Source organism: Crinia signifera, chromosome 6, assembly GCF_055691185.1.
Source record: "Crinia signifera chromosome 6, ASM5569118v1, whole genome shotgun sequence".
Taxonomy (NCBI): Eukaryota; Metazoa; Chordata; class Amphibia; order Anura; family Myobatrachidae; genus Crinia; species Crinia signifera.
In genome coordinates, this window is record NC_139222.1 from 43,755,028 (window position 1) to 43,781,160 (window position 26,133).

At 45.6% G+C, this 26,133-nt stretch overlaps 1 protein-coding gene across 1 annotated transcript in view; it reads left to right on the forward strand.

The window, feature by feature from the left end:
• Positions 1-94: 94 nt before the first annotated feature.
• RAD9A (RAD9 checkpoint clamp component A) overlaps positions 95-26,133 on the forward strand; it is a 30,519-nt gene continuing 4,480 nt past the window's right edge. The window contains exons 1-10 of the mRNA XM_083146079.1: positions 95-277; positions 3,281-3,373; positions 3,979-4,049; positions 4,277-4,396; positions 4,663-4,777; positions 12,658-12,757; positions 13,531-13,640; positions 18,629-18,735; positions 22,014-22,078; positions 23,852-23,953. Coding sequence (XP_083002205.1) covers positions 3,328-3,373; positions 3,979-4,049; positions 4,277-4,396; positions 4,663-4,777; positions 12,658-12,757; positions 13,531-13,640; positions 18,629-18,735; positions 22,014-22,078; positions 23,852-23,953 — 836 coding nt within the window. The 5' untranslated portion in view covers positions 95-277; positions 3,281-3,327. The remainder of the gene's footprint in view (positions 278-3,280; positions 3,374-3,978; positions 4,050-4,276; positions 4,397-4,662; positions 4,778-12,657; positions 12,758-13,530; positions 13,641-18,628; positions 18,736-22,013; positions 22,079-23,851; positions 23,954-26,133) is intronic.

Below are 26,133 nucleotides of genomic sequence, written 5' to 3' on the forward strand. Positions count from 1 at the left end.
CCGTCCTCTCCCCCATAAGGCAAACGAGCAGTGTCTACTTTTTTTGTCGGCCGTTTTGTTGGAGACCAACTGTGCCCGGGAGACGTTCACTATCCTGCATAAAATGGCGCCTGTACTGGAGACAAAAATAAAGTCAGAGTTTCTTTGAACGCTAATGCATCTGGAAGCAGATGGAAAATTGCAGTATTTCTGCTGCTTCCTGGAATTGGTTCTGAATTGGTCTGAGCCCCACGGAGCAGTCACTGGAGACTGAGGCTTACTATACTGTATATAGAAGGTGTGTTGTCTAATGAGCCACGTGTAATGGGATTATTGTACTGAATGTACTTATGTGCTGGGTGTGTTTTACCTGTATTCCAGTGTTCATATCAGTACCTAGGCTGTATGAGCTCATATCTCCATGGGATGCACTAAAATGATTTTCTTTTATCTGAGAATAATGGACTCTCTCATGTCTGTATTGAGCAAATTGTTTATCAGTCACTGCTGTTTAAGACATTTAGCAATTATTAACGGTTGCATGCTGTCCTTGTCCCTAGGGTAAGGGTATAGGTAATTGGGTCGACCCATGAAATGGGTCGACACGGGTATGGTCAACATAGTTGGAAGGTTGACACAAGCATTAGGTCGACAATGGGAAGGTCGACCTGAGTTTTTCACATTCTTTTTAACCTGAATGTTGACATGGACAGCGCCAAAGTCTAACACATCCCCTCGCATGTCTCATTGCGCTCTACACACTTTAATTCTCCCACCCTGCCATAGTGGATGGTAGGGCATAAAATACAGCCTGCCAGAACATACCGTATCAAAAAAAAATGTGAAAAATGAATGTTGACCTAATGCTTGTGTCGACCTTACCCATGTTGACCTATTTCTTGTGTCAACCTAAACCATGTTGATCTTCAGTGGTCGACTCAATGCATGTTGACCAAAATAGGGTCAACCTAATGATACTCTCTTGCTGGATCATAATGGAAAATGTACATTACAGCAGACAGACCTATTGATTTATACTTAAAAAAAAAAGTGTAATTTCTGATCTGTGCTAGAATTCCTAATCTGTGTCATGTAATCTATCCTAATTTGTGTCGTTTTCCCTAGGGGTGATTTATCTAGGAGGTGCTTGGATTAGGGAACGGTTCTAGGAATAGGTTAAGGCTCTCTCTCTCATGTCGGGTCTGAGAGGAACGCTAGTTTGCGCATGACTTGCGTGATGTTACGTCTGGAAAGGCAATGGGGTAGGGTTACCACCTGTCCGGGATTACTCTGGACAGTCCGGTCATTAAGACCGTGCATAATTAGGGGTGCCCTCCTCCACCCCAACCAAAGTTTACAATATACAACATCTAAGTAGGTGACAGGGGCAGCAGTGGGCCCCTTTTTACTGCACCAATAGTAGTCCCGCCTCTGTCCTGCTAAATAACACAAACAAATGCAGTCATGCAGAAACAGAACCGAACACACATGTACACCTGTTAAAATATGTATGTATGTGTGTGTGTATATATATTCTCCAAACCTGGACCGGCACTCCCTTTCAAGTAAGCAATGTCGCTGCGTGCCTTTGTTAGGAGTAGTATAGACAGCAAGGTTCCACTTTCCTACAGGTCACTGGAACAAACACGTCACTGCAGCCTTGTAAATAATCAAATGCTTTATTGACCTCGACGGGCCGTTTCGGGGTAACACCCCGTTTTCAATATATATATATATATATATATATATATATATATATATATATATATATATATATATATATATATATATATATATATATGTGTAGAGATTGGTTGGCACTCCTCCTCCAAATAACGATAGTACCCCTGGTGCCCTTCCACAGCAGCAAACAAGCAAGCATGTAAATAGGAGATAGAGACGGATGGCACTCAGCGGGATTTGCGTTGAAAATAAACAGACCACACTTGGGTAGACTTCTGCCAACGTTTCAAATCTAATTGGATAGATTTTTCGTCCCTGACGAAACAACAGTGGGTAGAAACAAACCGACATAGAGGTAGGAGGGCCCTGCTCACAAGCTTAAAATCTATAGGGATAATAGGAGGGATACATGAGGATAGAATTCCATAGCATGGCAGTCCCATCAGATTAAAAGATAGTCCTGATGGGATGTAATCAGATATGAATGCTGCTGGAGGTTGTGTGGGGGTTCTGGAATATATATATTTTTTATTATTATTACTTTTTATTTCAATATAGGATATAGTTGCCGACTTCTACGCTGCCCTCTCCGGGAGAGGGCAGCCAGTCAGCTCACTGAAGTAGGGGGGCGGGGTCATCACCGGGAGGGGGAAGGGCGGTTCGGGGGTGGAGCCACATGTGGGCTGCTGTATCGGGGGCGTGGCTATGGCAAACACGTCATTTTAGCCCTGCCCCTGCAGTGCAATGTCGGTATTTCAGTCATTGCACTGTGGGGGGCGGGGCTAAAATGACGCGATCGCGTCATTTGACCCGCGGACCCCCCCACCGGGTGGGGGTTCACGGGTGATGGGGGGGATATGCGGGAAGGTTGCCCCCCTTTCCGGGGGGCTGGGAGGGGGACCCGATTTCCGGGACCCTCCCGGCCATTCCGGGAGGGTTGGCAACCCTGATATAGGATCCAATGCTACTTTTAAACAATATTGCACAGGGATTAAAAACAGCAAAATGTTTTGTAAAATGGTTTTGTCCATAAATCATTACAATTTCTGCCCCTATGCAAACTCAGACCGCATTACTTTTCCCCACTGGTGTCTATCACTTCATCACTGAGTTATCCCCACATTATAAAGGGGTGTGGTATAGGGTTCCGACTGTGGGGATCCTGACTGTCATTAGTCCGACGTCGGGATCCCAACTGGCCAGACTCAGACAGCATGACGAGCGCAACAAAGCCCTTTGCAGGCCCGCTACGCTCGCCATGATGCGGGCACGGTGGCATAGCATCGCACCGCCGGGATCGGTGCGTGTGTGGGCACCTTTATTCTTACCCTTTCTAATGGGTTCACCTTCTGTCATGTTATAATAAAGGTATCACACCTCCCCTTTGGTGACGGTCAGCCACAGGATGCACTACATCTGTCTATCCTATCTTCTCCTTGATTTATATGAAGGCCATGAGAAGGGAGAGGCGGTTACCATGTGCATATTGTGTTGTTTGCAACATACAGACCCATATGCATCACTGACACTCGTTTTGAGGATGTGATCTAAATTAAACACAAAAGTATATCTGTATCCAATACTTTGATTAGGTCTAACCTGTATTTCTGTTTTACAGTGGCTCCCAGTTCTAGCACTGAAGAGTACAAGTCCTGTGCTACAAACATGGGTGCAGGAGTGAAGTGCGTTATTACTGGAGCCAACATTAAGGGTGAGTTATACATGTATCTCTGTGTTCTCAGTGTAAAGGTGACCATACACTAGTGCAACGTATTGCATGCTAGCCTCACATGCGATACCCAGGGGCGATGAAAGGTCGGCCAAGCCCTGGTAAAATGGAGGGGGGTATATGGCCAAAGGACGGGGCCCCCGGAGGGAGCGGGGAAACTCCCCTGTGGAAAAAAAAAACGAGAGGAAGATAGAGAACAGGCTGCAGGTGTCTCCCTCCCCAGCTCAGCACACGGAACTTAGCAGCGCGTGCTGAGCTGGGGTACGAGGCTGTGCCCGTCTCAATGGAACAGGATCCGAGCCCCTCCAGCAGACCCGTGCCCGGGTAAAAATTACCACACACACACCCCACCCCCCCTCTCGCCGCCACTGGCCCAGCACGAGTACAATAAATCCTAGCAGCATCAATTACAATTTCTGGGTACTATGCACAGGATCACGCGTCAGATCGGAATTGGAAATAAATACTGTTTGATGCACTTCACATGATTCATCGGCCCAGTGCATCGAAATTGTATAGGATAGTGTCACATTGCACTAGTGTATGGCAAGCCTGACCTACTAACTCTCAACTATTCTGTTTCGTAGCACTTGGGCGCGCCATCCACTCCCTCTCTCGAATCGGGGAAGAGTTATACTTTGAGCCTTTGGAGGATGGGGTAAGAAACATGGTTTAGTTTCACCTCTTCAGTAAAAACCTATTCCATTGCTGATTTGTGTTGGCTTTTATTAACTACTGAGGTAAAATACAATATTACCAAGAGGCAGCAATGGATCCATGTGAACACATGTTGATCACGACATGCATGGCTTACTCAACATCTTCTGTACATTACTCCATCTCCTTCTATAAGCTTAATGCCATTTCCCTGTATTGTCTTCTCAGCTCTGCCTGCGCTCAGTGAACTCCTCGCGGTCAGCCTATGCCTCTTTCACCTTTGCGCCACTCTTCTTCCACAGCTATGAGGCAACTGGAGGAACCACTCACTGTAAGATCCACATGAAGGTAACTGGTGCACTCAGAAAGCAGTGCATTCTCTATGGATGTATCTGAGAGTGCAGCATGGTAGTGCAGTGGTGTCAAACTCATGGCCCTCCAGCCGTTGTGGAACTACACATCCCAGCATGCCCTGCCACAGATTTTATATAATGGATTGCTAAAACTGTGGCAGGGCATGATGGGACGTGTAGTTCCACAACAGCTGGAGGGCCATGAGTTTGACACCACTGAGGTAATGTATGAACTACATGTACTCTTTCTTTTTCTACTAGTCAGTGGTGAGTGTCTTCCGCTCCCTCCCGTCTCTGGAGAAGACCGTAGAGAAATGCCTGATTAGCCTGAATACTGCCCGCAGTCGCTTAGTCATCCAGTTACTTTGCAAATACGGTGAGTGTCTTACATTCTAGTCTATATGCATTAATTACTGCAAGTGTCTAGCAAATTGTATATTATTTGTCTAATATACAATAGTTCATGTTGCGTGGTCAGTTATCCTTATGCTTGCACTCCCTTACTATCTGAGCGGGTGTGGATCAGTTGGTCACCAGCAACATGGGTATGCTCAACATTGAAAAAGTCAAAAATTTTTAACCGGAATGTCAATACAGTCAGCATAAACACTAGAACGTAGCACCATGTCCCCTCGCATGGCTCGCTGCACTACGCTCGGCACACTGTTTTATTCTCCCACCACGCCCTAGTGAAATATCACCTGTCGGCACATGTCGTGTCGACATGGAGACCGAAACATAGCGGTGCTCGCCATGCTTTGGACACACTATTTTATTCTCCCACCACGCCCTAGTGGATGGTAGAGCACGAAATACTGCCTGTCGGCACATTTTTGCTCTAAAAACAGTAAAAAAAAACGATGTCGACCCATGACACGAGAGAGTGCTAATCTGTGGTGCTTGTGTCAACCTTCTGACGCGTACTCAATATATGTCGACCTTAATAGGGTCGACATAATGACTGTATCCTTGATACATTTTATAAGGCTACATTTACAACTAGTGAGCTTTATAATGATTTTAAGTCATAGGTCCAAATGTAATAGGGCGTGAGAATCTGAAATTGAGCGATTTTGGGGAGTTTTCCCATTTTTTATTTTTTTTTTAGTTTGAAGCAGCAATCATTTACACTGAAAAACTAGGTGGATTTAGTTTGACATTTGTCAAATGTCAACCGAATGCCTATCAGCTAGGTAATGATTATGTGATAGTTTAGAGATATGTCCTACTGAAATACTGGTGCATCGTGTGTGGTATATGGTCCTGACATTCATTAGCCCGACGTCGGGATCCTGACTGGCCGGACTCAAGCAGCGGGGCGAGCGCAACAAAACCCCTTGCGGGCTCGCTGCGCTCGCCATCTATTCTATTCTCCCCTATGGGGGTCATGGACCCCCATAGTGGAGAATAGCCGGTGGCCGTCGGGACCCCGAGTGTCAGGGTTTTGACTGTCGGGATCCCGTCTGTTGGGAAACTGTCCGGCACCCGGTGCGTCAGCTCATATATGTTTTGGAAATTCTGACTATCTAGTGAATCACCTTGTCCTAAGCAGCAGAGGGCAGCAAATACAAATAAATTAATTTATATGCAGTGTGAGATCTACAGAAGTTTGTGTCCAGCAGTGGGCAACAAAGCCCCATGACTTCCTAATACACTGATGTATTAAATTGGTATCACACAATCAGTAGAAGGAGATAAAGGCAATATAGCCATAATCAAATTGCTCCTCCTGATAATATGTACCTTTAAAGTGTTGGTATTTCTACTTATACACCCTAATAAAAAGGGTAAATGAAGCTGATGCGCTGATGTAATAAAATGGCTCATACACACCTAGCAGTGTAAAGGATACAATTTGTCCAGCAGAGGGCAGCAAAGCACTAGTAAAGGAATGAACACCTAAATACTGGCGATTCCCCATATATCAAATATAACGATACAGGCAGCATAACCCCAAATATAGGGGTAATAACATAAAGATTTATCTGCCTGTGACGAGTTGAAAATATTGATTGGGGCGGATTCATTCCATTGAAATGTCCTACTAATTCAATATCTATAACTCACTGATATTTCTCTTACGATAAGACCCCTAAGGGGTAATATAATAACATATAGATATCAATGAAAATAGAAACAAATCTCTATCTTAGATACTGAGGAGCCAATATTGAATACATCGTAATCCCGCATCTACACTCCTCTATGCTGAACCAATAAAGACATTTTCAGACTGACATCTGTATTATTTTAATACACCATTTTCTTTTCTTTAGTTTCACAATAAAGCACAATCTGTGCATGTGTGTATGTCTGTATGTGATTTTAACCCTTACAATTTCACTGTTACCTCCCTTAATGCATATTATAAAGGAGTCTGAAAATACTAAGAAAATAAACATTAAGTTTAAAAAAAAAAAAAATATATATATATATTTTTTTTTTTGTCTGTGCGCTCCCGTTAACAGTCCCTTTTTTTTTTTTCTCTGTTTGTATACCATGTTAACCCTTGACTGTTGGGAACTGCACCCCCATAACTGACTATCAAGAATTTTGGGGATCCTAATCTTTCCTACTTAGGAAACCTTCTCAGTGTGCAGGTACACTTCCAGCTCCCGGATGGAGCAAACCACTCTCTACATTGGCATATACCAAGATTCACAATAGTAATGTTTCATTTTGTGGTTCGAACCAGACTAATGAGGCCAAGCTAAGGCCATTTTTTTTTTTTTTTTTTCAGTGATGGGATACAGGATTGACAAACTCGCCACGCTGGGTATAAACTGATTTGTGAGGCGTGTGGGCACTGCTGAAGGAGGCAAGCAGGTGCCTGGCTGTGCAGCATGACCTCTAACCTATCACGCCGCACAACCTGGTTGTGCGGTGGCATCTGAGCAGAGTATAACTTGTCTAGCATTAGCATTATGCTTGTCTAGCATGAGTAAGTCAAATGCTCCTGTGCAAATTGATCTGTAAATTCCAGGGATCCTGCCAATCCCGGGATTGGCCTCCTTAAACCAGTCTGCACAAGATTCAGATTCCTCTTTCAATTATATTGACCGGCAATAAGTCTGTAAAGCATCTGCAGGATTATCATTCGATATCTGCAGCAAAGATAGATCACACAAACTGTTTTAAGAAGACAACTTATTTCTGGTCCTTCCTATCTCACTGAAAATGTGAAGTGTGGTCATCAACTAGTGCGAGGTATCACATGCGATACCCCAACTCTGCCGGCAGCTCCCGGTCGGCTGGACTGTATACAAGAGATCGTATGCAACCTTTTTGCATACAATGGGGCAGATGTATTAAGCCTTAACAAGAGATAAATGCAAGGGTGATAAGGAGAGATAAACGTCCAGCCAATCAGCTCCTTACTGACTTTTTTTCAAACACAGCCTGTAACATGGCAGTTAGCAGGTGATTGGCTGGACGTTTATCTCTCCTTATCACCCTTGGATTTATCTCTTGTTAAAGCTTAATACATCTGCCCCATTGTATGATATGCGATCCTTGTGGCAGCCAGTACTATCTCCGGTTCTGATCCGCTGCGCCCGGTACTGCACATCATATCGGAATCTGAGGTAAAACACATGCAATTTCACACTTTCAACTAATTTCTTAGCCCGATGTGTCGGAATTGCACCTTTAAACTATGACCAAGGCAACTCCATCAATCCTACATCAATAAGCGCAAAAAGGGTGCTTTAGGAAGTGTAGGGTATAATTTCTTCAGATTGGCTGAACATATTAACGGCTAGAATGCTGAAGGTCTTCAAATAAAAATCATTGGTACTTCTTTACTTTCACGGCGCCACTAGATAGGACAGATAGGACAGATAGGACAGATAGGATACTAGATAGGATACGATTTGTATGCGATTTGACATAAGATATCGCATAAGATATAGGATAAGATTTACTATCCATTTCATTACCCCACTATCCACTAGGGCGTGGAGTTGATTTTATATAGCGTGGCGAGCGCAGCGAGCCACCGAGCCCGAAGCGTGGCGAGCGCAGCGAGCCCGCGAGGGGCGGCGGTACGCGTCCTCCGACCTTTTCATGCCCTACTATCCACGTCGGCATGGAGTTGAGAATAGAATAGTGTGGCGAGCGCAGCGAGCCACCGAGGCCCGAAGCGTGGCGAGCGCACGCGGATACCTTCACAGTTATACGCGTCCCCTCGCGGGCTTCACAGGTGTCCGTGGCGAAAAGCGGACACCTGTGAAGCCCGCGAGGGGACGCGTTTACCTGTGAAGGTATCGGCGTCCCCTCGCGGGGCTCGCTGCGCTCGCCACGCTTCGGGCCTCGGTGGCTCGCTGCGCTCGCCACACTATTCTATTCTCAACTCCACGCCGACGTGGATAGTAGGGCATGAAAAGGTCGGAGGACGCGTACCGCCGCCCCTCGCAGGCTCGCTGCGCTCGCCACGCTTCGGGTTCGGTGGCTCGCTGTGCTCGCCGCGCTATATAAAATCAACTCCACGCCCTAGTGGATAGTGGGGTAATGAAATGGATAGTAAATCTTATCCTATATCTTATGCGATATCTTATGTCAAATCGCATACAAATCGTATCCTATCTAGTATCCTATCTGTCCTATCTGTCCTATCTGTCCTATCCTATATCTTATGCGATATCTTATGTCAAATCGCATACAAATCGTATCCTATCTAGTATCCTATCTGTCCTATCTAGAGTGGCGCCGTGAAAGTCAAGAAGTACCAAATCATTATATCTAACCTTGCCGTGGGCCAGATGCACTAAGCTTCAAAAGTGATAAAATGGAGAGTGATAAACAGCCAGCCAATCAGCTCCCACCTGCCATGTCACAGACTGTGTTTAAAAAATGTCAGACAGGAGCTGATTGGTTGGTTGTTTATCACTCTCCTTTTTATCACTTTTGAAGCTTAGTGCATCTGGCCCCCAGTCTTAACTGTATGTGTTCTATTCATTTTCAGTTTTCATTCAGTCATTTTTCATCTAAAACAAGAAATTGTCTGGGTGATCTTTTGAACGGTAGTGTATGTCATATAAGACTTTTTACACATGAGTGCTGGTACGCATCTTTTACAAATCAGAGAAACTACAGTATAAAGATACTACAGATACAAACAGCTGATATCTCCTGTTACGTGAGTGGGGTACAAGCCATAAGAATCCTTCCTATCCAACTATAAGTGTGACGTCCAAAACATACCTTGATATTTCTCACATCATCGCACTGTACGGGCTTATAAACTATATACAGATAGGGGGCTATTTAATCTGTCACACTATTTCTGCATATTCATTGCTGCCTTTACCGACAGCATTGATGGCTGTCAGATTCAACTTTTTTTTTTTAAAGTCTGATCGGTTGTGTAGGAAATGGCCGCACATTTTTTCAATTCACAGACGTTTTTCTACAATCCATAAACTTTCCGATACTCGACAGTCAGAACATTTAATTTCTATTGTCTAGTTACTGTTGGATCAGTAAAAAAAAAAAAAAACATACTACTACTTGGTTGTTTGTCTTTCTTCTTTTACTTTATTCATATATTCCAGCTGGCAGTATTTAATAAAGATATTCACGGCGTGCAGCAAATCCTGACTAGGATTTGCTGCACAGTCGCCGTGTTCCGGAGCCTCGCTGTCCCCCTGCTATCCCCGTATTCAATGAGGCAGGGGCTCACTGCCCCTGACGGCGAGTGTGAACCCCTGCGGCGGACGCCGCAGGGAGCCAGAGGACGGTGGCAGGCAGGGAGATGGAAGTCTCCCTGCCTGCCCCAGAATGTATGTGGAGGGAAGGAGGGCTCCCCGGGACCCAGGCAGCACAAGCTGCCCCCCGGCAGAGCCAGCAGGGGACCGGGAATTCACTGCTCCTGATCGTGCATATGTAATGATCTGGAGCAGTGAATATATGAATATCTAACGAGCGGCTCCCGGCCCCCTGCTGGCTGCTATGTGTAAAAAAAATATATATATTTAATTAAATATATATTCATGTTCTATAAGCACATGAATAAAAATAGCATGCCCCTTCACAGAATAAAATTCCTGATTTTTTTTTTTTTTTTACACCAAATGTAAAAAAAAAAAACACCTTAATTTTAAAAGTTCACTTTTCACTTCACCATGAAAAGATGGCGATTTGCTACACGGTGAGACATGGCGAAAATCACTCAGAAAGATGGCGAGAAGTGCACGTTGAATAGGGTGATTCACTTTCTGGCCCAAAAAATCACCTTCCAACGCGAAAATAGCACAAATTCGCCGTGAAACAGGGCAAATTATCCTCATTGAATACTGCCCATTGTCATATACAGTAGGGGGTTATTTTGGTTCACTCTTTCTGACAAGTTCCTTCTTAGATGGACAAAACCATGTGCACTGCAGGGGGGCAGATGTAACTTGTGCGGAGAGAATTAGATTTGGGTGGGGTTTTACTTCAAAGTGAGATCGATATTGCAGTGTAAAAATAACGCAGTCAGTATTTACCCTGCACAGTAACAAAATAACTCACCCAAATTAAATTCTCTCTGCACATTTTACATCTGCACCCCCTGCAGTGCACATGGTTTTGTCCATCTAAGAAGGAACTTGTCAGAAAGAGTGAACCAAAATAACCCCCATAATGACTAGAGATCTAGCTCCAGATCCAAAACTACGACCAACACTCTCATCTACACAGGACCGTACACTTCCTTTTACTTTCTAAATGTTATTATTCTGCGGTACCAAAGAAGGAGGGCCAAGTAGTGTACACAATTCTTTTTTTTTTTTTTACCAGTTTTCTAACCCAGGGGTCACAAGGGATAGACCCCAGCGTATACACTGACAGGCAGATCCTGTAGGATGTCCTCAGTGTCCTCATACAAATCATTTACTGTGTACTGTAAATGAGATTGTTGTGAGTCACTGATGGGACAAGTGAGTAACTCCAATCTTTATAGCAGCATGTAAATTCCATAAGTGTTAGCTGGCAGCCGGTGACCCAGACTCCCTGGAAGTGTGAGTAACAATAGGTGATCAGCTAGGTAATCCTGCGTATTGCTACTTGGGTGTGTGTGGGGGGGGTTACCTGGAGATAGCAAATACTGGCAAGGAGACTTTTTTATGTTGCTGATTTTCTTTCTTATTGTAGGCAAATAGCAGGATTTTGATCCTTTATATGATATACGTTCATGTCAACATTGTAATGTCAACACTAACAGTATGTCAACAAAAGAATGCTGACCATTCGTTTACACAGTGTTAGGGTTTGGCTGATACGTAGCCAATGTAAATCTGACCGGTGAATGTCCCGGCGCTGCCGGCATTTGACGTGTCATTTTACCATCCATGTTGACCTTCGTGAACATGTTAATGTATCATGCACAAAAAGAAAGTCCCCAGTTGAATGGTGCCCGAGGCTAGCACACTCTATGACCAGCAAATTACCAAGTCTAATTGAGTTCCTCCCTCGGGGTTGTATAATGAGTAACCTTGAGGTAACGGGCATGTGCGGATGTGCCCAGGCTTCTTGTACGTGTTACTTGCAGCCGATGTGACTCATTGGCCAATTCTCAGGCTTGTGCATAGACCCCGCTCCCATAAGGAAATATATTGTGTACACGTCAGGCTGCTGCAATGTGCACGCCTGCAGCTGGCAAATAATACAAGATGGAGAATGACGTGTGGATACAGGACCTAACGTTTGCTTCTCTTCTACTTTGGCTGTAGTGTGTGTGTAGGTATAGGTCATTGGGTTGACCACTGAAGGTCGACATGGCTTATGTTGACACATAAAATCGGTCGACCGGGTTGGAAGGTGGACATACGCATTAGGTCAACAGTCAAAAGTTTCATATGAGGTTCGTTTATTTTTGGGTCCTGAATGTCGACATTCAGGACCCCAAAAAATTCCGTCAGTGTACTGCGCCCCCTCGCATGGCTCACTGCACCTGCCATGCAGGGCACGGTGCACCGCCACGCTCGGAACACTATTGTATTCTCCCTCTGAACCCTAGTGGATGGTAGGGCATGAAATGCCATCTTTAAAAGCTCAAAAAAAAAAGTGAAAATCTCGTGTCGGCATTTTGACAGTCGACCTTTCCATTGTCTAACTTCCAACCCCGTCGTCCGAAGCCATGTCAACATTCAGTGGTCGACTCAATGCATGTCAACCTAATGATCTATCTCATGTGTATACTGTATGATGATTTATTTGTTTGTGTGTGTGTGTAGATATCACAACGGATTGATTACTAATGTCTTCTCTCTGTTTCAGGGGTTACAAAGACCCACAACTTGTCCTACCAAGACTGTGAGTCTCTCCAAGCCGTGTACAACCCAGACAGCTGTCCTAATGTGCTCCGCGCTCCTGCCAGGTAACAGTCATTTTCTAGTAGATGAGGAAAGGGCGTCCATTTCTGCGCATGTGCAAACCCCAACAGCGTCCGGCTTTGCCGAGTTAAACAGTCGCCGGGCCGTTCGCTGCACGGAGGGCGGAGACAGGGCCGGACCGGCGGAACGCCCAGCATTTTATGGGACTCCCCATGTAAACGCTTGGCGTGGGTCGATGCCTGCCGGTAGTGAGCTGACGGCTGCCGTTACAGGAGGTCAGCCGCTCGCCCTCCCCGTCTTTGTCCTAGCGCTCGGAAATATTTCAGACTGACTTTCATTTGAGAAGGCAGGGGAACTTTTTCTATGGTTGGCAACCATCAAATTATATTTGGTAGCGGGGGGCATTTGGCTAGGCAGCAGTAAGCCGCGAACAACCACTGCAATACTGAATTACCCCCTTAATGTAAGTCTCTGAAACCTGATGCTGCGCATGGTGCTAAACTTGAGCGAATCCCACATCCTATGCATTCTGCATAGATCTTGCGCAAATGTCACGATGCTTACATACACGCACGTAATTAGAGTGAGGCTTTCTATAAGACCCTGTTGGTATTAGGGTATTACAGAATCAGCAAATGAGTGGCTGGTTACAGATGTTCCACCGACGGTATAGTGCTATAGCATAATGCAATGTGAAATCGCAGGGATTATAGTAATCAACATGGGAGTGAATCTCTTTTCTAGATTGGATGACTTGCAGTAGATGCTGATCTGTCCTTTCTCTCTGTATGGGTAACCATTGCATTGCTTTCTCCAGGCTGCTGTCAGAGGCCGTGGTGCACTTCCCACTGACCCTGGCCGAGGTGACGCTAATGGCCAGCCCCTGTGGGAAGGTGACGCTTAGGAATTATGTGGAGGAAGTGATCGGTAAGCAGAACCATTTAGGAGGCGATACGTGTTTCCCAGGACAGCTGTCACATTTCATTAAATGCCTGATGTTCTCCCTTTTATAGGAACAGAAATGTCTACGAGACCGGAAAATCTTTATTGTGTATTTTAATTGATCAGTGTGTAGTTAATTAATCCCAAAACTCACATCATCTTGTATTTGCTTAAACAAGCGCCAGTAATTCTGCTGCTCGTACTGTAGTGTTGAGCTTGAACAAGGAACATGTGTTGATGTACTGTATGGGTCAGTGGCAGTGTGTAAAGGTGGGGGGCATAGACTACAGCGGGCAGGCACGGGGACATACTTCTCTAAAGGCCCCCAGTGCCACACACCAGAGAAATTTGGCCTGTTTTCACCCAATTCGGATGGATTGGGCCGAGAAATCGCAGGTGTTTGGCGTCTGATTGGATCCAAAGCACCGTCCCCCGCACATCCAAACTGAGTTAGAGGTCAGACTTGCAGCACATAGGATAAATCCGAAACGGACCCATCGGCGACACATCATGGGTGCTTTTTAGGATACGGTCATTGGGTCACCACCAAGTAGGTCGACATTAAGTAAGGTAGACAAGACTTTTGGTCGACGTGGGTTAGGTCGACATGGGATTTTTATATTGTTTTTTTTGAGCCGACATTTGCCAACAGGCGGTATTTCATGCCCTACCATTCACTAGGGCATGGTGGGAGAATAAAATAGTGTAGCGAGGGGACGTGTTGGTACGTTTCGGTGTCCATGTCAACACGTGTGCCGACAGGCAGTATTTCATGTCCTACCATCCACTAGGACATAAGGATAAAAATAAACATGTAGACTATTTTACTGTCCACCTAACCCGTGTCGACGTAATGACCCATGTCGACCTAATGACCCTGTCGACCTAGACTCATGTCGACCTAATGACTGTCTAACAACTGCTGGTGACCAACTGAACCACACCCCTTTTTGGCACCTGCTATGTATCTCCTCTGATTGCCTTGTTCTCCCTCGGCAGATCCATCGGGAGTCCTTTTTACATACGATTTATCACATGTAAAAAAATGGTAGATGAAGTGCCTAATGGGATTTGAGGAATCCCAGGGAGCTGCCGGGGAAGTTCAAGGGAAATCTGGTTCGGGGCAATCGGACAAGTGTATGGGGGCCTTCACTTGTGACCTGGGACAGACTGTCTGCTTCAGATGTACTAAGCTTGAAAAGTGATAAAATGGAGAGTGATAAACCACCAGCCAATCAGCTCCTAACTACCATGTCACAGGCTGTGTTTGAAAAATGACCGGTAGTAGCTGATTGGTGGTTTTATCACTCTCCATTTTATCCCTTTTCGAGGCTTTGTACATCTGGCCCTGTAGCTTTAAACAAAAAAAAAAAGAATATTTATCCTTGTCACAGTCATAAAATGTGTTGGTGTCTGCAACAGAAACGAGACTAATTCAGGCAAAAGATACAGAATTGTTTCCCAGCCCACACACGGTTCTCCTACAATGGTGGCCTTGTTGTTATGGCACATGACCCCTGTTTCATTACAGTGAATGCTCTGGGCTGGGCAGCCTGTGGTTACAGTCCTCACAGTTATACTACATTGGTAGAGAGACCCCTTATTTTCAATTCTGTTGTGTTCCATAGTTTTTTGTCAGCATACATGTCCCATGCCCTCCTAGACCGAGGAACTGCTAATTTACATTGGCCAGTCTTACCACATGCACAAATTAAAATGGATGTTTTTAGTGACACTTTTTATGTTACCATGACTGCTGGAATTGTCTGGCTCCGCTTTTGTTAAAATCATTTTTCTTTATTATTCTTTAGTCGCCTGTCCTGGGTGTGTAATAACGCTACACAAATCTTGGATGGGATGTAATGGAATCCGATATTGACCGACATGTGGGATACCGGCCGATCTCAGTTTTTTTTTTTTTTTTTAAAGGGGCAATCCTCTGCAGGGCAAGGCCATGCTTTGTAAATGATTGACCCTTTAAATAAAAGTCAGAGGTCACCCGGTATCCCACACATCAGGCAATCTCTGACTCCATTACATCCCACCCATTAGCAAACATACCCCATAGACTACAGTATGCTGAACCCACTTAGTGTGTCCATATGCTCTGCACTAACCAATAAATCTTATAGGTAGTAAATGCTCAGGTGCACTGCATGGAGTGAATCCAATATATTACTGCAGGTTATGGTGACACTCCAAGTCTTTAAAGTAACTTTCAAAAGCCGGTAATTGTGTATTAGCCGGGCGCCCGGTACGTAGTTAGCGTAGCGACGCTTTCAGAATCAGCGTAGTGTTCCCGCGGCCAGCGTAGTTAGCGTAGTCAGTCAGCCAGCGTAGTTAGCAGAGTCAGTGAGAATCAGCGTAGTGTTTCCGCGGGGGCGTAGCCAGTGTCTATGTCAGAATCAGCGTAGTGTTCCCGCGGCCAGCGTAGTTAGCGTAGTCAGCCAGCGTAGTTAGCAGAGTCAGTGAGAATCAGCGTAGTGTTTCCGCGGGCGCGTAGCCAGTGTCTATGTCAGAATCAGCGTAGTGTTCCCGCTGTGATCTTTTCTCCTTTATTATTAACTAAAATCCAGTTAATACATGTTGTCATTACTGTCTCAGATGTATGATATGGCAGGTGTGAATGTGTTCCTGAAACACCCCCATTATCCACACCAGCCCGAAGCGTGGCGAGCGGACACGTTACGCGTCCTCCCCACTATCCACGTCGGCGTGGAGTTGATTTTAAAAAGTGTGGCGAGCGGACGCGGATTACTTCACATGTGTTCCTTCGGGCTCGCTACGCTCGCCACACTTTATGAAATCAACTCCACGCCGACGTGGATAGTGGGGTATGAACAGGTCAGGAGGACGTGTAACTCGTCCGCTCGCCAGGCTTCGGGCTGGCGTGGATAGTGGGGGTTTGAAAATGCCTCCTTTATTGTGCATTAGACGCACTTGCGCCCACATGCATGAGGCCCACGTGCTAATAATTACTGAGACGCAGGAGCGTCTGGGACGCACCTGCGTCTCAGACAGCTGGAGCGCCTCTCCACCGGCATCTGCCAGCGCAGGGGATCTGGCGATTACCGGCGCTGTATGAGAGGCGCTCACAAGACTAGCCATGGACGCCGGGGACAGAGCCAGGCTGCTGTGGAGCGACTACACTAACTACGCTAGGCAGCATTTGGACTACGCTGACAGCTTAGCTAGCCTGCGTACATTTGCTAATTGGGTGCCCGGCTAATACACAGGTACCCAAAAGCCTATATTGTGTCTTGTGTTTTGGGTGTTATCCTGTAGTCAGGAAGTGTGGGCAATATGTCACAAACTAATACATATAACAAAAATGTATAATAACCTGAAAGTGACCCAGGGAGCGGGGTGATCTTGCCCTGTGCTTGGACCCCCTAACTATGATTACATCCCTAAATTTACTAAAGCTTCTAAAAAATTTTAAAAAAATTGATGTTGCAGCAACCAATCAGATTCAATCTATCGTTTTCTGTGATGCAATAGAAAATGATTGACTAAATCTGGTTGCTATGGACAATATGACCTTGTTTCATTGACCGGGATATGTAGTGTTCCCGCTAGGCTGTTTTAGCGGGGCGCTGCTCCCTGCCCAATTTTTAAAGGGCAAAATGCACCCTGCCCCTCTGGCAGCACCCCGCTAAAACAGCCTGCCTCTGTCCCCTCTGGTGTGACCAGGGAAGCCCGGCACCACTGTAGATAGTGATGCCCGGCACTTCCCCGGCAGTGTAGAGCCTTCCAGGTGGCCGGGTCCGCCCCCTTAAGTGATGCCGGCGGCCAGGCCCGCCCCTTTTCTTGACGCCACCGGCCGGGCCCGCCCCTTTTCGTCATGGCACAGCCCGGACATGCCCCTTTTGTGCTGTTGGCGGCCCGGGACTGCCCAAAACAGTGACGTCAGCGGGCCCGCCCTAGTTCCTAGAAGGAACACTACTATGGGTTTGTTAAAAGTGGAATTCTATTGAGTTTTATATAAAGACAGCCACTGTAGCTAGTATTAAATCACCTGTGGGCCCATTACACACACACACACACACACACACACACAAATGCTAGTTTACGCATGGTTTTTAAGTAAACGGCCCAAGCTGGAACACATGTCCTTGCATCAGATCAATACTTGCAATCTCGCCGCTATAATACTTCCTGCTTCGCCTCATTAGCAAGGCAAAGCAGGAAGGGGCATCGACAAGATGTATTAACATCTTGTCTGCGGAAGCGGGGGAGCGCTAACTTCACCCTCCGGCGATCTCCCCTCCTGGAGATAGTGTATCAGTTTACACTGATGCGCTGTCTCCTGTCCCCCGGCCGGCTCGACGGCGCATGCGCGGCATCTCGCTGCTCACGAGAGATCCCCAGCGAAGCCCAGAGCGTGTTTAGATAGGGCATGCTGACCGTTCATACATTCGGCCTGCTATCATTTAGATAGCAGTGCCGATATGAACAGGGGCCCCTGTCCTTTACCGCATCCCAGCTCCTTCATACATGGGGGAGAAGCGGTATCAGTGCACATAACCTGCGCTGATACCCCTTCTCCCCCATAACGCCCGGTCATACATCTGCCCCATAGATTGTAAGCTCCACTGGGGCAGGGACTGGTGTTAATGTTCATATATTCTCTCTAGAGCGCTACGGAATATGTGTGCGCTATATAAGAAACTGTTAATAAATAAATATTCCAGTAAACAGAGAACAGTGAGTGTGGGAATAAACTTTATAGATGCCAGAGTTGGTTTCCTACAGCTGGATCATAATCCTCAAATAATTGTTTCTGTTCCAGCTGTATTTTAAATGTACAATTCTATTTTGTTCTCTGTTCTCTTTTATGTTTCACAGAATGGATCTGTCAAAGGCTTTTTTCATAACGTTGAGTGTTCTACAACAACATTGATTATGTGTGTGTGTGTATTTTTAGTAATGTGTATACAGTATATTTTATTTTGTTTTTATATCCCCACCAGACCCCGGTAAGGCCATGCTGACGGAGCTGTCTCTGAGCAGGGAGGAATTCCTGGACTTTCAGCTACAGAAACAGAGTGAGATCACTTTTTGTCTGCGCGAGTTTAGGGTGAGATATTAACCACCTAACCACCGTGCCATGTCTCTAAGGCCAGTATTCAATGCCTCTGATTCTCCATATTTCCTGGGGAATCAGGCAATTCCCCGGGTTTACAGCGAATTTTCTCTCAGAAAAAACAATTCGCCCTATTCAATGGACACAATTCGCTGCAAATGAAGAGCGAATGTCTGGCGATTCTCTGTTTGTGATTCTCCGCGATTCGCCAGTGGTTTTCAATGGGGTTTTTAGTGGAATTCGCCGAGAGTGTATTCAATGCTGAAGTGGAGAACTGCTTTCTCCAGTGATTTTCGCCAGGATTCTCCATTTTACATTCGTCATCTTTTTTTGGTGAACTGGAATGTGATCTTTGAAAATAAAGCGTTTTTTATTTTTATTTTGGTGTCAAAAAAATCAGATTTTTTTTCTGTGAAGGGGCATGCTATTTTTATTCATGTGCTTGCAGCACATGAATATATATATATATTTTTTTTTAACAATACTTTTTAAATTTTTTTTACACATTCACCAGCAGGGGGCCGAGCCGGGAGCCGCTCATCAATATTCATATATTCACTGCACACTGATCCCGATCATTACATATGCACGATCGGGACAGTGTGTAGCGGCTCCCTAGCACAGCCCCCTGCCAGCTCTGGGGGGCTCTCCCTGTGTCCCCCACAGCCCTCCTTCACCCCCACAGTGTCCGGCGCAGGCAGGAAGGCTCCCATCTCCCTGCCTGCAGCCGTCCCCCAGCTCCCCGGCGGCATTCGCCAGGGGGGTTAAAATTCGCTGCCAGGGGCAGAGAGCCCCTGGCGAGTTGAATAGGGCGGACAGGAGGCTGCCCAGCGAGTCTCCCTACAGGGAGAATTGGGGCGAAAGTGCAGCGACTCCTACACAGGATTCGTACAACCATTGAATACCTGCCTAAGGGTCAGTGTGTGTGTGTCTATATTTTCGGAAATCTATTCAATCTCTTCAGTTTTCGAAAGTCTTTCCCCAGTGTAAAATTGACTTTTTAGAAAGTCGAATCTGCATTGTCAAAAAACAAAAACAAAAAAACAAGTTGAATCTGTGACCGTTTTTGGTAAGAATACAGTTTTTTTTCACCGTTCCACGTGTTTTCTGACTGTTGGAACGTTCCCACAATTCTGACCATTGGATTTGGCTGATCTTTCCGACTTTTGGAAATGTTCCGATAGTTGGGAAAAAAGATTGAATACCCCCCCTTAGTGATACATTTCCCCATTCATTCCAAATTTTACAGTGATACAAATTTTTGGAGCGTCCGATATTATCCAGCATTGTTTTTAGAAAACCTGCAGCTTTTATTTTAGTTTTTTTTTATGCTGTATCGTTAAGTATTTTAGATCACAGAGGAAAAAAATAAGCAATTATCAAGACTGAAGGTGCCCATACACGTTACAATTATTGTATACAATATTGTATACAATATCGCATCTCGGTTTTGCGATGAGATCTAGTACAAAAAGTATGTGCAGCACACACTTTTGTACTAGATCTCAGCTCATCGCAAAACCGAGATGAGATGCGATATTGTATACAATAATTGTAACGTGTATGGGCACCTTGAGACCTAAACCTGGCTAGCTTATTAAAGTATAGTGTATGGCTAGGGAACTTTAGTTTGTGCATTGGTTTAACAATGTAAAATGCTGTTTAAGCAGCCAAATAAAAAAACAAAAACAAAGCTGCCTAACCCAATCCAAGTCACTGACTCTTCAACCCAAGGCCCTGGTCCCACGGTGGGGGTTTGCGAATGCTCGAGTATAGACTTAATTTTTCAGGCTGAAGGCTGGAAAAATCATGTGATAAGTGACCAGCAAATGATTTTCCTCCTGTGCGTCCACATGCAAGTGGATGCCTAAGCGTACACATCTGCTTGCATGCTAGTGTGGGGATTTGGAAGGGCCGTCTGTTCTGCGGGGCGGCTATTACCTGCTTGCTAGGCCGTGAATATACGCCGCCTAGCGAGCAGGTCTGAATTGGGCCCTTCGGTTAAGCCACATACCTGATCAGTGTAATATCATCTGGTTAATAGTATTCTCTCCCTGTCAGTGATTGTATATATTCTGTGGTGTATCCAGGTCCTGAATCTCACCTCAAGCTTAACCCTTATAAGTGCCAGCATTGATGTGAGAAATCCTCAAAATATCCACTAAAAATGGCAGCGCCGCGACGGTTCATTTGTTTTGGGTGAAATATTTAACTAAACTTCAATTCATTGGCGGAATTTGTATTTATTTACACTAGAGGAACAGTCACTGTGAGCGACGCTGCCATTTTTAATGGAGTATTTTGAGAAACTCACAGCAGCATTGTCGCTCAAAGGGTTAAGACTCTTTCCCAAGACTCTGCTTTAGTCGGTTCCTTGTCTAAATATGTTTTAAAAAGATAAAACACAAAAAAAACAACTGACAAATGACTAAGCGCAGATATGTTATCAATTCCAATATGCTGCTGCCTTCAAGGGATACTCAGCCCTTTCAAAAAAAACAAACCAGAAAGAAAACAAAAATGTAGCACTATAGGCAATAGTATAGGAATAGTTTGTATTTTATTCATAAAAAAAATTATATATTTTCACATAGTCACAATGTATAAACATATACCGGCCGGCATTAACCTTAAACTGAATACAAATAAATTCACTTATAATTTATAGTAACCTAATAGAAAATCTTTACAGAGGTAGCCTTATATTATTATACAGGTCAGATAAATTCCTAAAACTGATATTGTATAACAGAAATAGCAATACTGCTTGTGGTGCTTGATCATCAACAGAGTTTTAGCCCAATGTGCGTTCTGCCAATGCGATCCTCAGGTACATTTTCCCGGCTGCTGGTGCTTCCTAGTACACCGCCTTCTCGGGAAGGAGCTCTCGGGATAAAAGGCATTAAATGGGTACTTTAGGGTCCTGTATTGATGCGTTTCTGCGCCTGTCGGCCAATCAGCGGCTTCCTCAGAAGGACCATTTCTGTCGTTATACTTCTAAATAGGGACTGTGGAAATTATCAATGGGAAACTTGGGGGCGTCGGAATTGAAACATTTTTTAGGAACTTGTGAGTGTCACTGTGCGCCGTCATCCTCCTGGCTTATAGCACCCAATAGTGTTCACAAGCTGCCATTTACATGATACAATTCAGTGTTGCTCATATACTGATAATTGTGCTTCTCCCTTAACCATCTTTTGCTTGTGTTCTTTGATCATTAAAAGTAGATTTTCAATCTCAACTTTTTTTTTTAAAATCTCCCTGCTTCTTAGGGTCTCCTTGGTTTCGCAGAGTCTACCAGCCTCCCCATCTCGATACACTTTGACCACGCGGGCTGGTGAGTATGGGTGGAATACTCAGCGCACCTGCTTATGAAATGTGTTTACTTAGGGGCCGATTCAGACTCATTCGCACGGATCCAAATTCCGCCCCTTCCCCGATATTTGGGGTCTGCTCATGCGCAAACCCCGGGATGGCTTTGGCGATGTTCACATCTGCCGAGCCGGACAGGGAGTGCTGGGGGCGGTAGTAGGGGAACGTGCAACGTTTTATGGGCGTTCCCCTAGGAACGTAGGTGTGTCGATGCCTGCATGGGGCGGGTGGCTGACGTCACATGACCTCAGGGCCTGCCACCTTTTCGGCGGTCTCCGTCCAGGATAAAAATAGGTGTAGACTTTTATCCACGAACGGAGGAAAAATCTTTCGATGGTCATCGAATGATTTCTTTTTTTCTGGTCGGTGGCATGCGAGGGGATGCACATCCCCTCGCATGCTAGCGAGAGAATTTGGGAGGGACAGGCTGGGTGTTGGCATTTACAGTCAGATCTGAATCAGGCCCTTGGTCTACTCACAGAGGGCACCACGGTCATTGGCTTAGTTAGAAACTGCACTTTGGATCCGGATCATTCATGCTCCTTAAAATACAAGGGACCCAGATGCACTAAGCTTCAAAAGTGATGAAATGTAGAGTGATTAACAACCAGCCAATCAGCTCCTACCTGTCATGTCACAGGCTGTTTGAAAAAAGTCAGGCAGGAGCTGACTGGTTGGTTGTTTATCTCTCTCCATTTTATTACTTTTGAAGCTTAGTGCATCTGGCCCAAGGTCTTTAAACCCTTATGTCAAGGAAGAGTTAAATAATGATTAAGTGGTTATTGAAACTTGCTTGTTCGAGTTATGTAGAAAGGTTAATGGATATTCTATTTGTTTCACAGTGATAATTTAAGCTATTAACACAGAATTAAAGCTCGATCCATAAAATGGATCAATTGTATACTGTGTATAATAAACGTAAGTGGAATATTTTCTGCACACCTATGCAGAATATATGAATATATGCAAAGCCTACTGAAAGTATAGCTGTCAGTGTTTCTTTTGGTATTGTGGGAAGTGTGTGAACTGTCATAGTTGTGGATGTACCCCACATATACTGGTGATTAGCATGCTCTGGGCTTGCTGGGTATTCAGTCACTTGTCCTGGGCAGAAGTCAGAAGACTGTGGCACCAGTAGTGTTATTTCATGGAAAATACAAAATATATCCCCATTGAGCAATTTCTCCATGTGTGCAAGCATTCGAACCATGAGTCGTACTGTTGTACACTTATCACAGTGGTTCCCAACCTCGGTCCTCAAGTACCCCCAACAGCCCAAATAAAAGTCATATCAGACTGACTTTCATCTGTGAAAAAAACATTCAATGATCGGCGACCATTTTTTGCTCGTACGGCTGCATCCGAATGCCAGTCCGTGTCAGCGAACACTTCCATTCGCATGCAAATGCAGACATTCGAAGTGGGGAGCGGGTGTTCGCTCGCCTGGCGAGCGTTTAACCGCTCGTTAAGCAACGAATTTACGCTGCTCACCGGCCGAAGCTGAATCACCCCCAAAGTCCCGGATTTTAAAGGATAACTAAAGGCTTGGTCAATTTTTGACCACTGATCTCTCTTTGAAATCCAAATACCTGATGCATTCAAAACCAGCCAGCGTTCTGTGATACTGATTCAACTTTTGTCAGATTAGGCATTGTAAATGGTTGATGCAACATTTTACAATTGGCGCAAAGTGATGTTTGCGTCCAGCATTGACCGATGTCTTCTGCTTGTCTTTCAGCCCAGCGGTATTTAGTGTAGACGACACAGTGCTTGAGGTGCACTTCGTTCTCGCCACCCTATCAGACACAGATCGCACCACATCGCAGTCCCAGAGCCAAAGGTAATGCCGCGGCGAAGCATGTATGTGTAGTTTTCAGGTTCGCTTACTCAGGTCTGACGGTGGCAGTGATAGAAAGAAATGTGACTACATGTAACAATAGCCTCCCATTGGTCATGCCTCTCCTAGGCTGTTCATAAAGCATCAGCTTTTGTCCAAGGTTGGTCTGTGCAGTCACTAACCTGAGGCATCCGATAAGGCTTTGCGTACAGCAGTTTCTATTGTGACACCATGACTTGCACATCTCTCTCCTCTTGGGGCCTCACAATCTCTCTCACACACACAAGCACACGCCCCTCCCGTGCCGGGGTTTGCCATGGTGGTGGTGAGGTTCTTCTATCCTCTGCTTACTCCTACCAATAATAATCTTGGAACCGTCCATTTCTTTCTCTACGTTGGAGATGAATTCTGTATGGCTCTTCCAACCTGTGCACCTTTAGAGGGGTATGGGTCATTGAATCGACCCAATTTAGGTTGACATGCATTGCGTCGACCACTGAAAGTCTACAGGGTTTAGGTCGACACCTGAAATATGTTGACCTGGCTAAGACCGACAGGGTTGGAAGGTCGGCACAAGAATTAAGTTCAAAATGGGAAGGTCGAACAAGAGTTTTTCACTTTTTTTTTTTGTCCCGAATGTCGACATGGACACCGTCTAAGGGCGGTTTCACACTGTCCGGCTCCTGCCGGACGGGAAATTACCGCACGGCTTAAAAGCCGTGCCGCCCCTACAGTGTGTGATGGACAGCTCTGTGTCCATTCACACTGGACGGTCACGGCGCGGCCGCCAGGTAGCAGCCGGATCTTACCACTGCAGTGTCCGGCTGCCGTGCCGTGACCGTCCCGTTCTGCCCATTCAGTGTGGTGTGGAAGGCAATGGGCGCCTTCACACACCACGGAAATTACCGGATACTTACGCCCGCCCCCATGTGACGAGTAGGGCGGGCGTACACCCCGTCAGACTGGAAATGCCAGTCAAACTGTTTGGACCCACCCCCATGTGACGAGGGGGCGGGGCCACAGGATCTCCAAACCGGACCATGTGAAAGGTCCAGAAATCCGGCTAAAAGCCGGACAAAGTGGGTCCGGCTTTTTTCCGTCCGGTCAAAACCGGAGTGTATGAAACCAGCCTTAGTGTGCCGCGTCTCCTCGCATGGCTCGCCGCACTCGGCACACTATTATATTCTCCCACCACGCCGCAGTGGATGACAGGGTATGAAATACCCCGTCAGCTCAAAATAAACATGAAAAACTCATGTTGACCTTTTAAGTGTCGACCTAAGCCCTGTCAACTTTCAGTGCGCTCTCACGATTTATTTATAGTTTTATATCTAAGAAAAAAAATACAAACAAACATGTATGCAAATGGATCACACAAAAGAAGTAGGGAGAAAAGACATGGCATACATAACATATAGGGATTTCAGCAACTGCACTCCCAAATGGGATGAAGTACATTCACCTGAGGAAAATAAAACAGAATTGATACGCCGGCACAGTCCCGTCTCTCCCAGCGCTGGCTCCTGCTGCTATAATGAAAAGGAACTCTTAGAAAATGGCTGCCCCCATACTGCAGACAGAAAACTGTCTGCAGTATGGCGGCAGCCATTTTCTAAGTGTTCGTTTTCATTATAGAAGCAGGAGCCAGCGCTGGGAGAGACGGGACTGTGCCGGCGTGCAGGCAGGTACCAGCAGACAGCGGCGGGTAACTATAGCCCCGCAGACCCCCCGGCGCCCAAACTTTCTCTGCGCCTCCCCGCCACCGCGGGGGCTGCGGAGCTATAGTTACGCCACTGGCATACTAAAAATATGGTGTGGAAATATAAGCTAAATGGAGAAATATAAAGGAATGTAGAGTCAAGATAAGGAAGAGCAAGAAAAAGGAGACTGGGTGGGGGGAGATGAGAGGAAGTAGGAGGAGGGGGAGGCCGAGTCCGGGTCCGAATAATGGGTATAAAAGAAAAATAAATCAGACTAAAAAGGACCACTCTAAGATATTCATTTTGATTGTGACAATTCTACCCAACCATGAAATAATAAGGTCCCACCAGCGAAGGAGGTCTAGTCTTAAACATCGCCTTCTCTCTGTTAACGTATGCCTCAATCCTTCTCCACCTCGACCTCCCAAAGCTATCATCATGAAGCACAACATTGGGGCTGCATCCTTATCCTTCCTGTTTGAC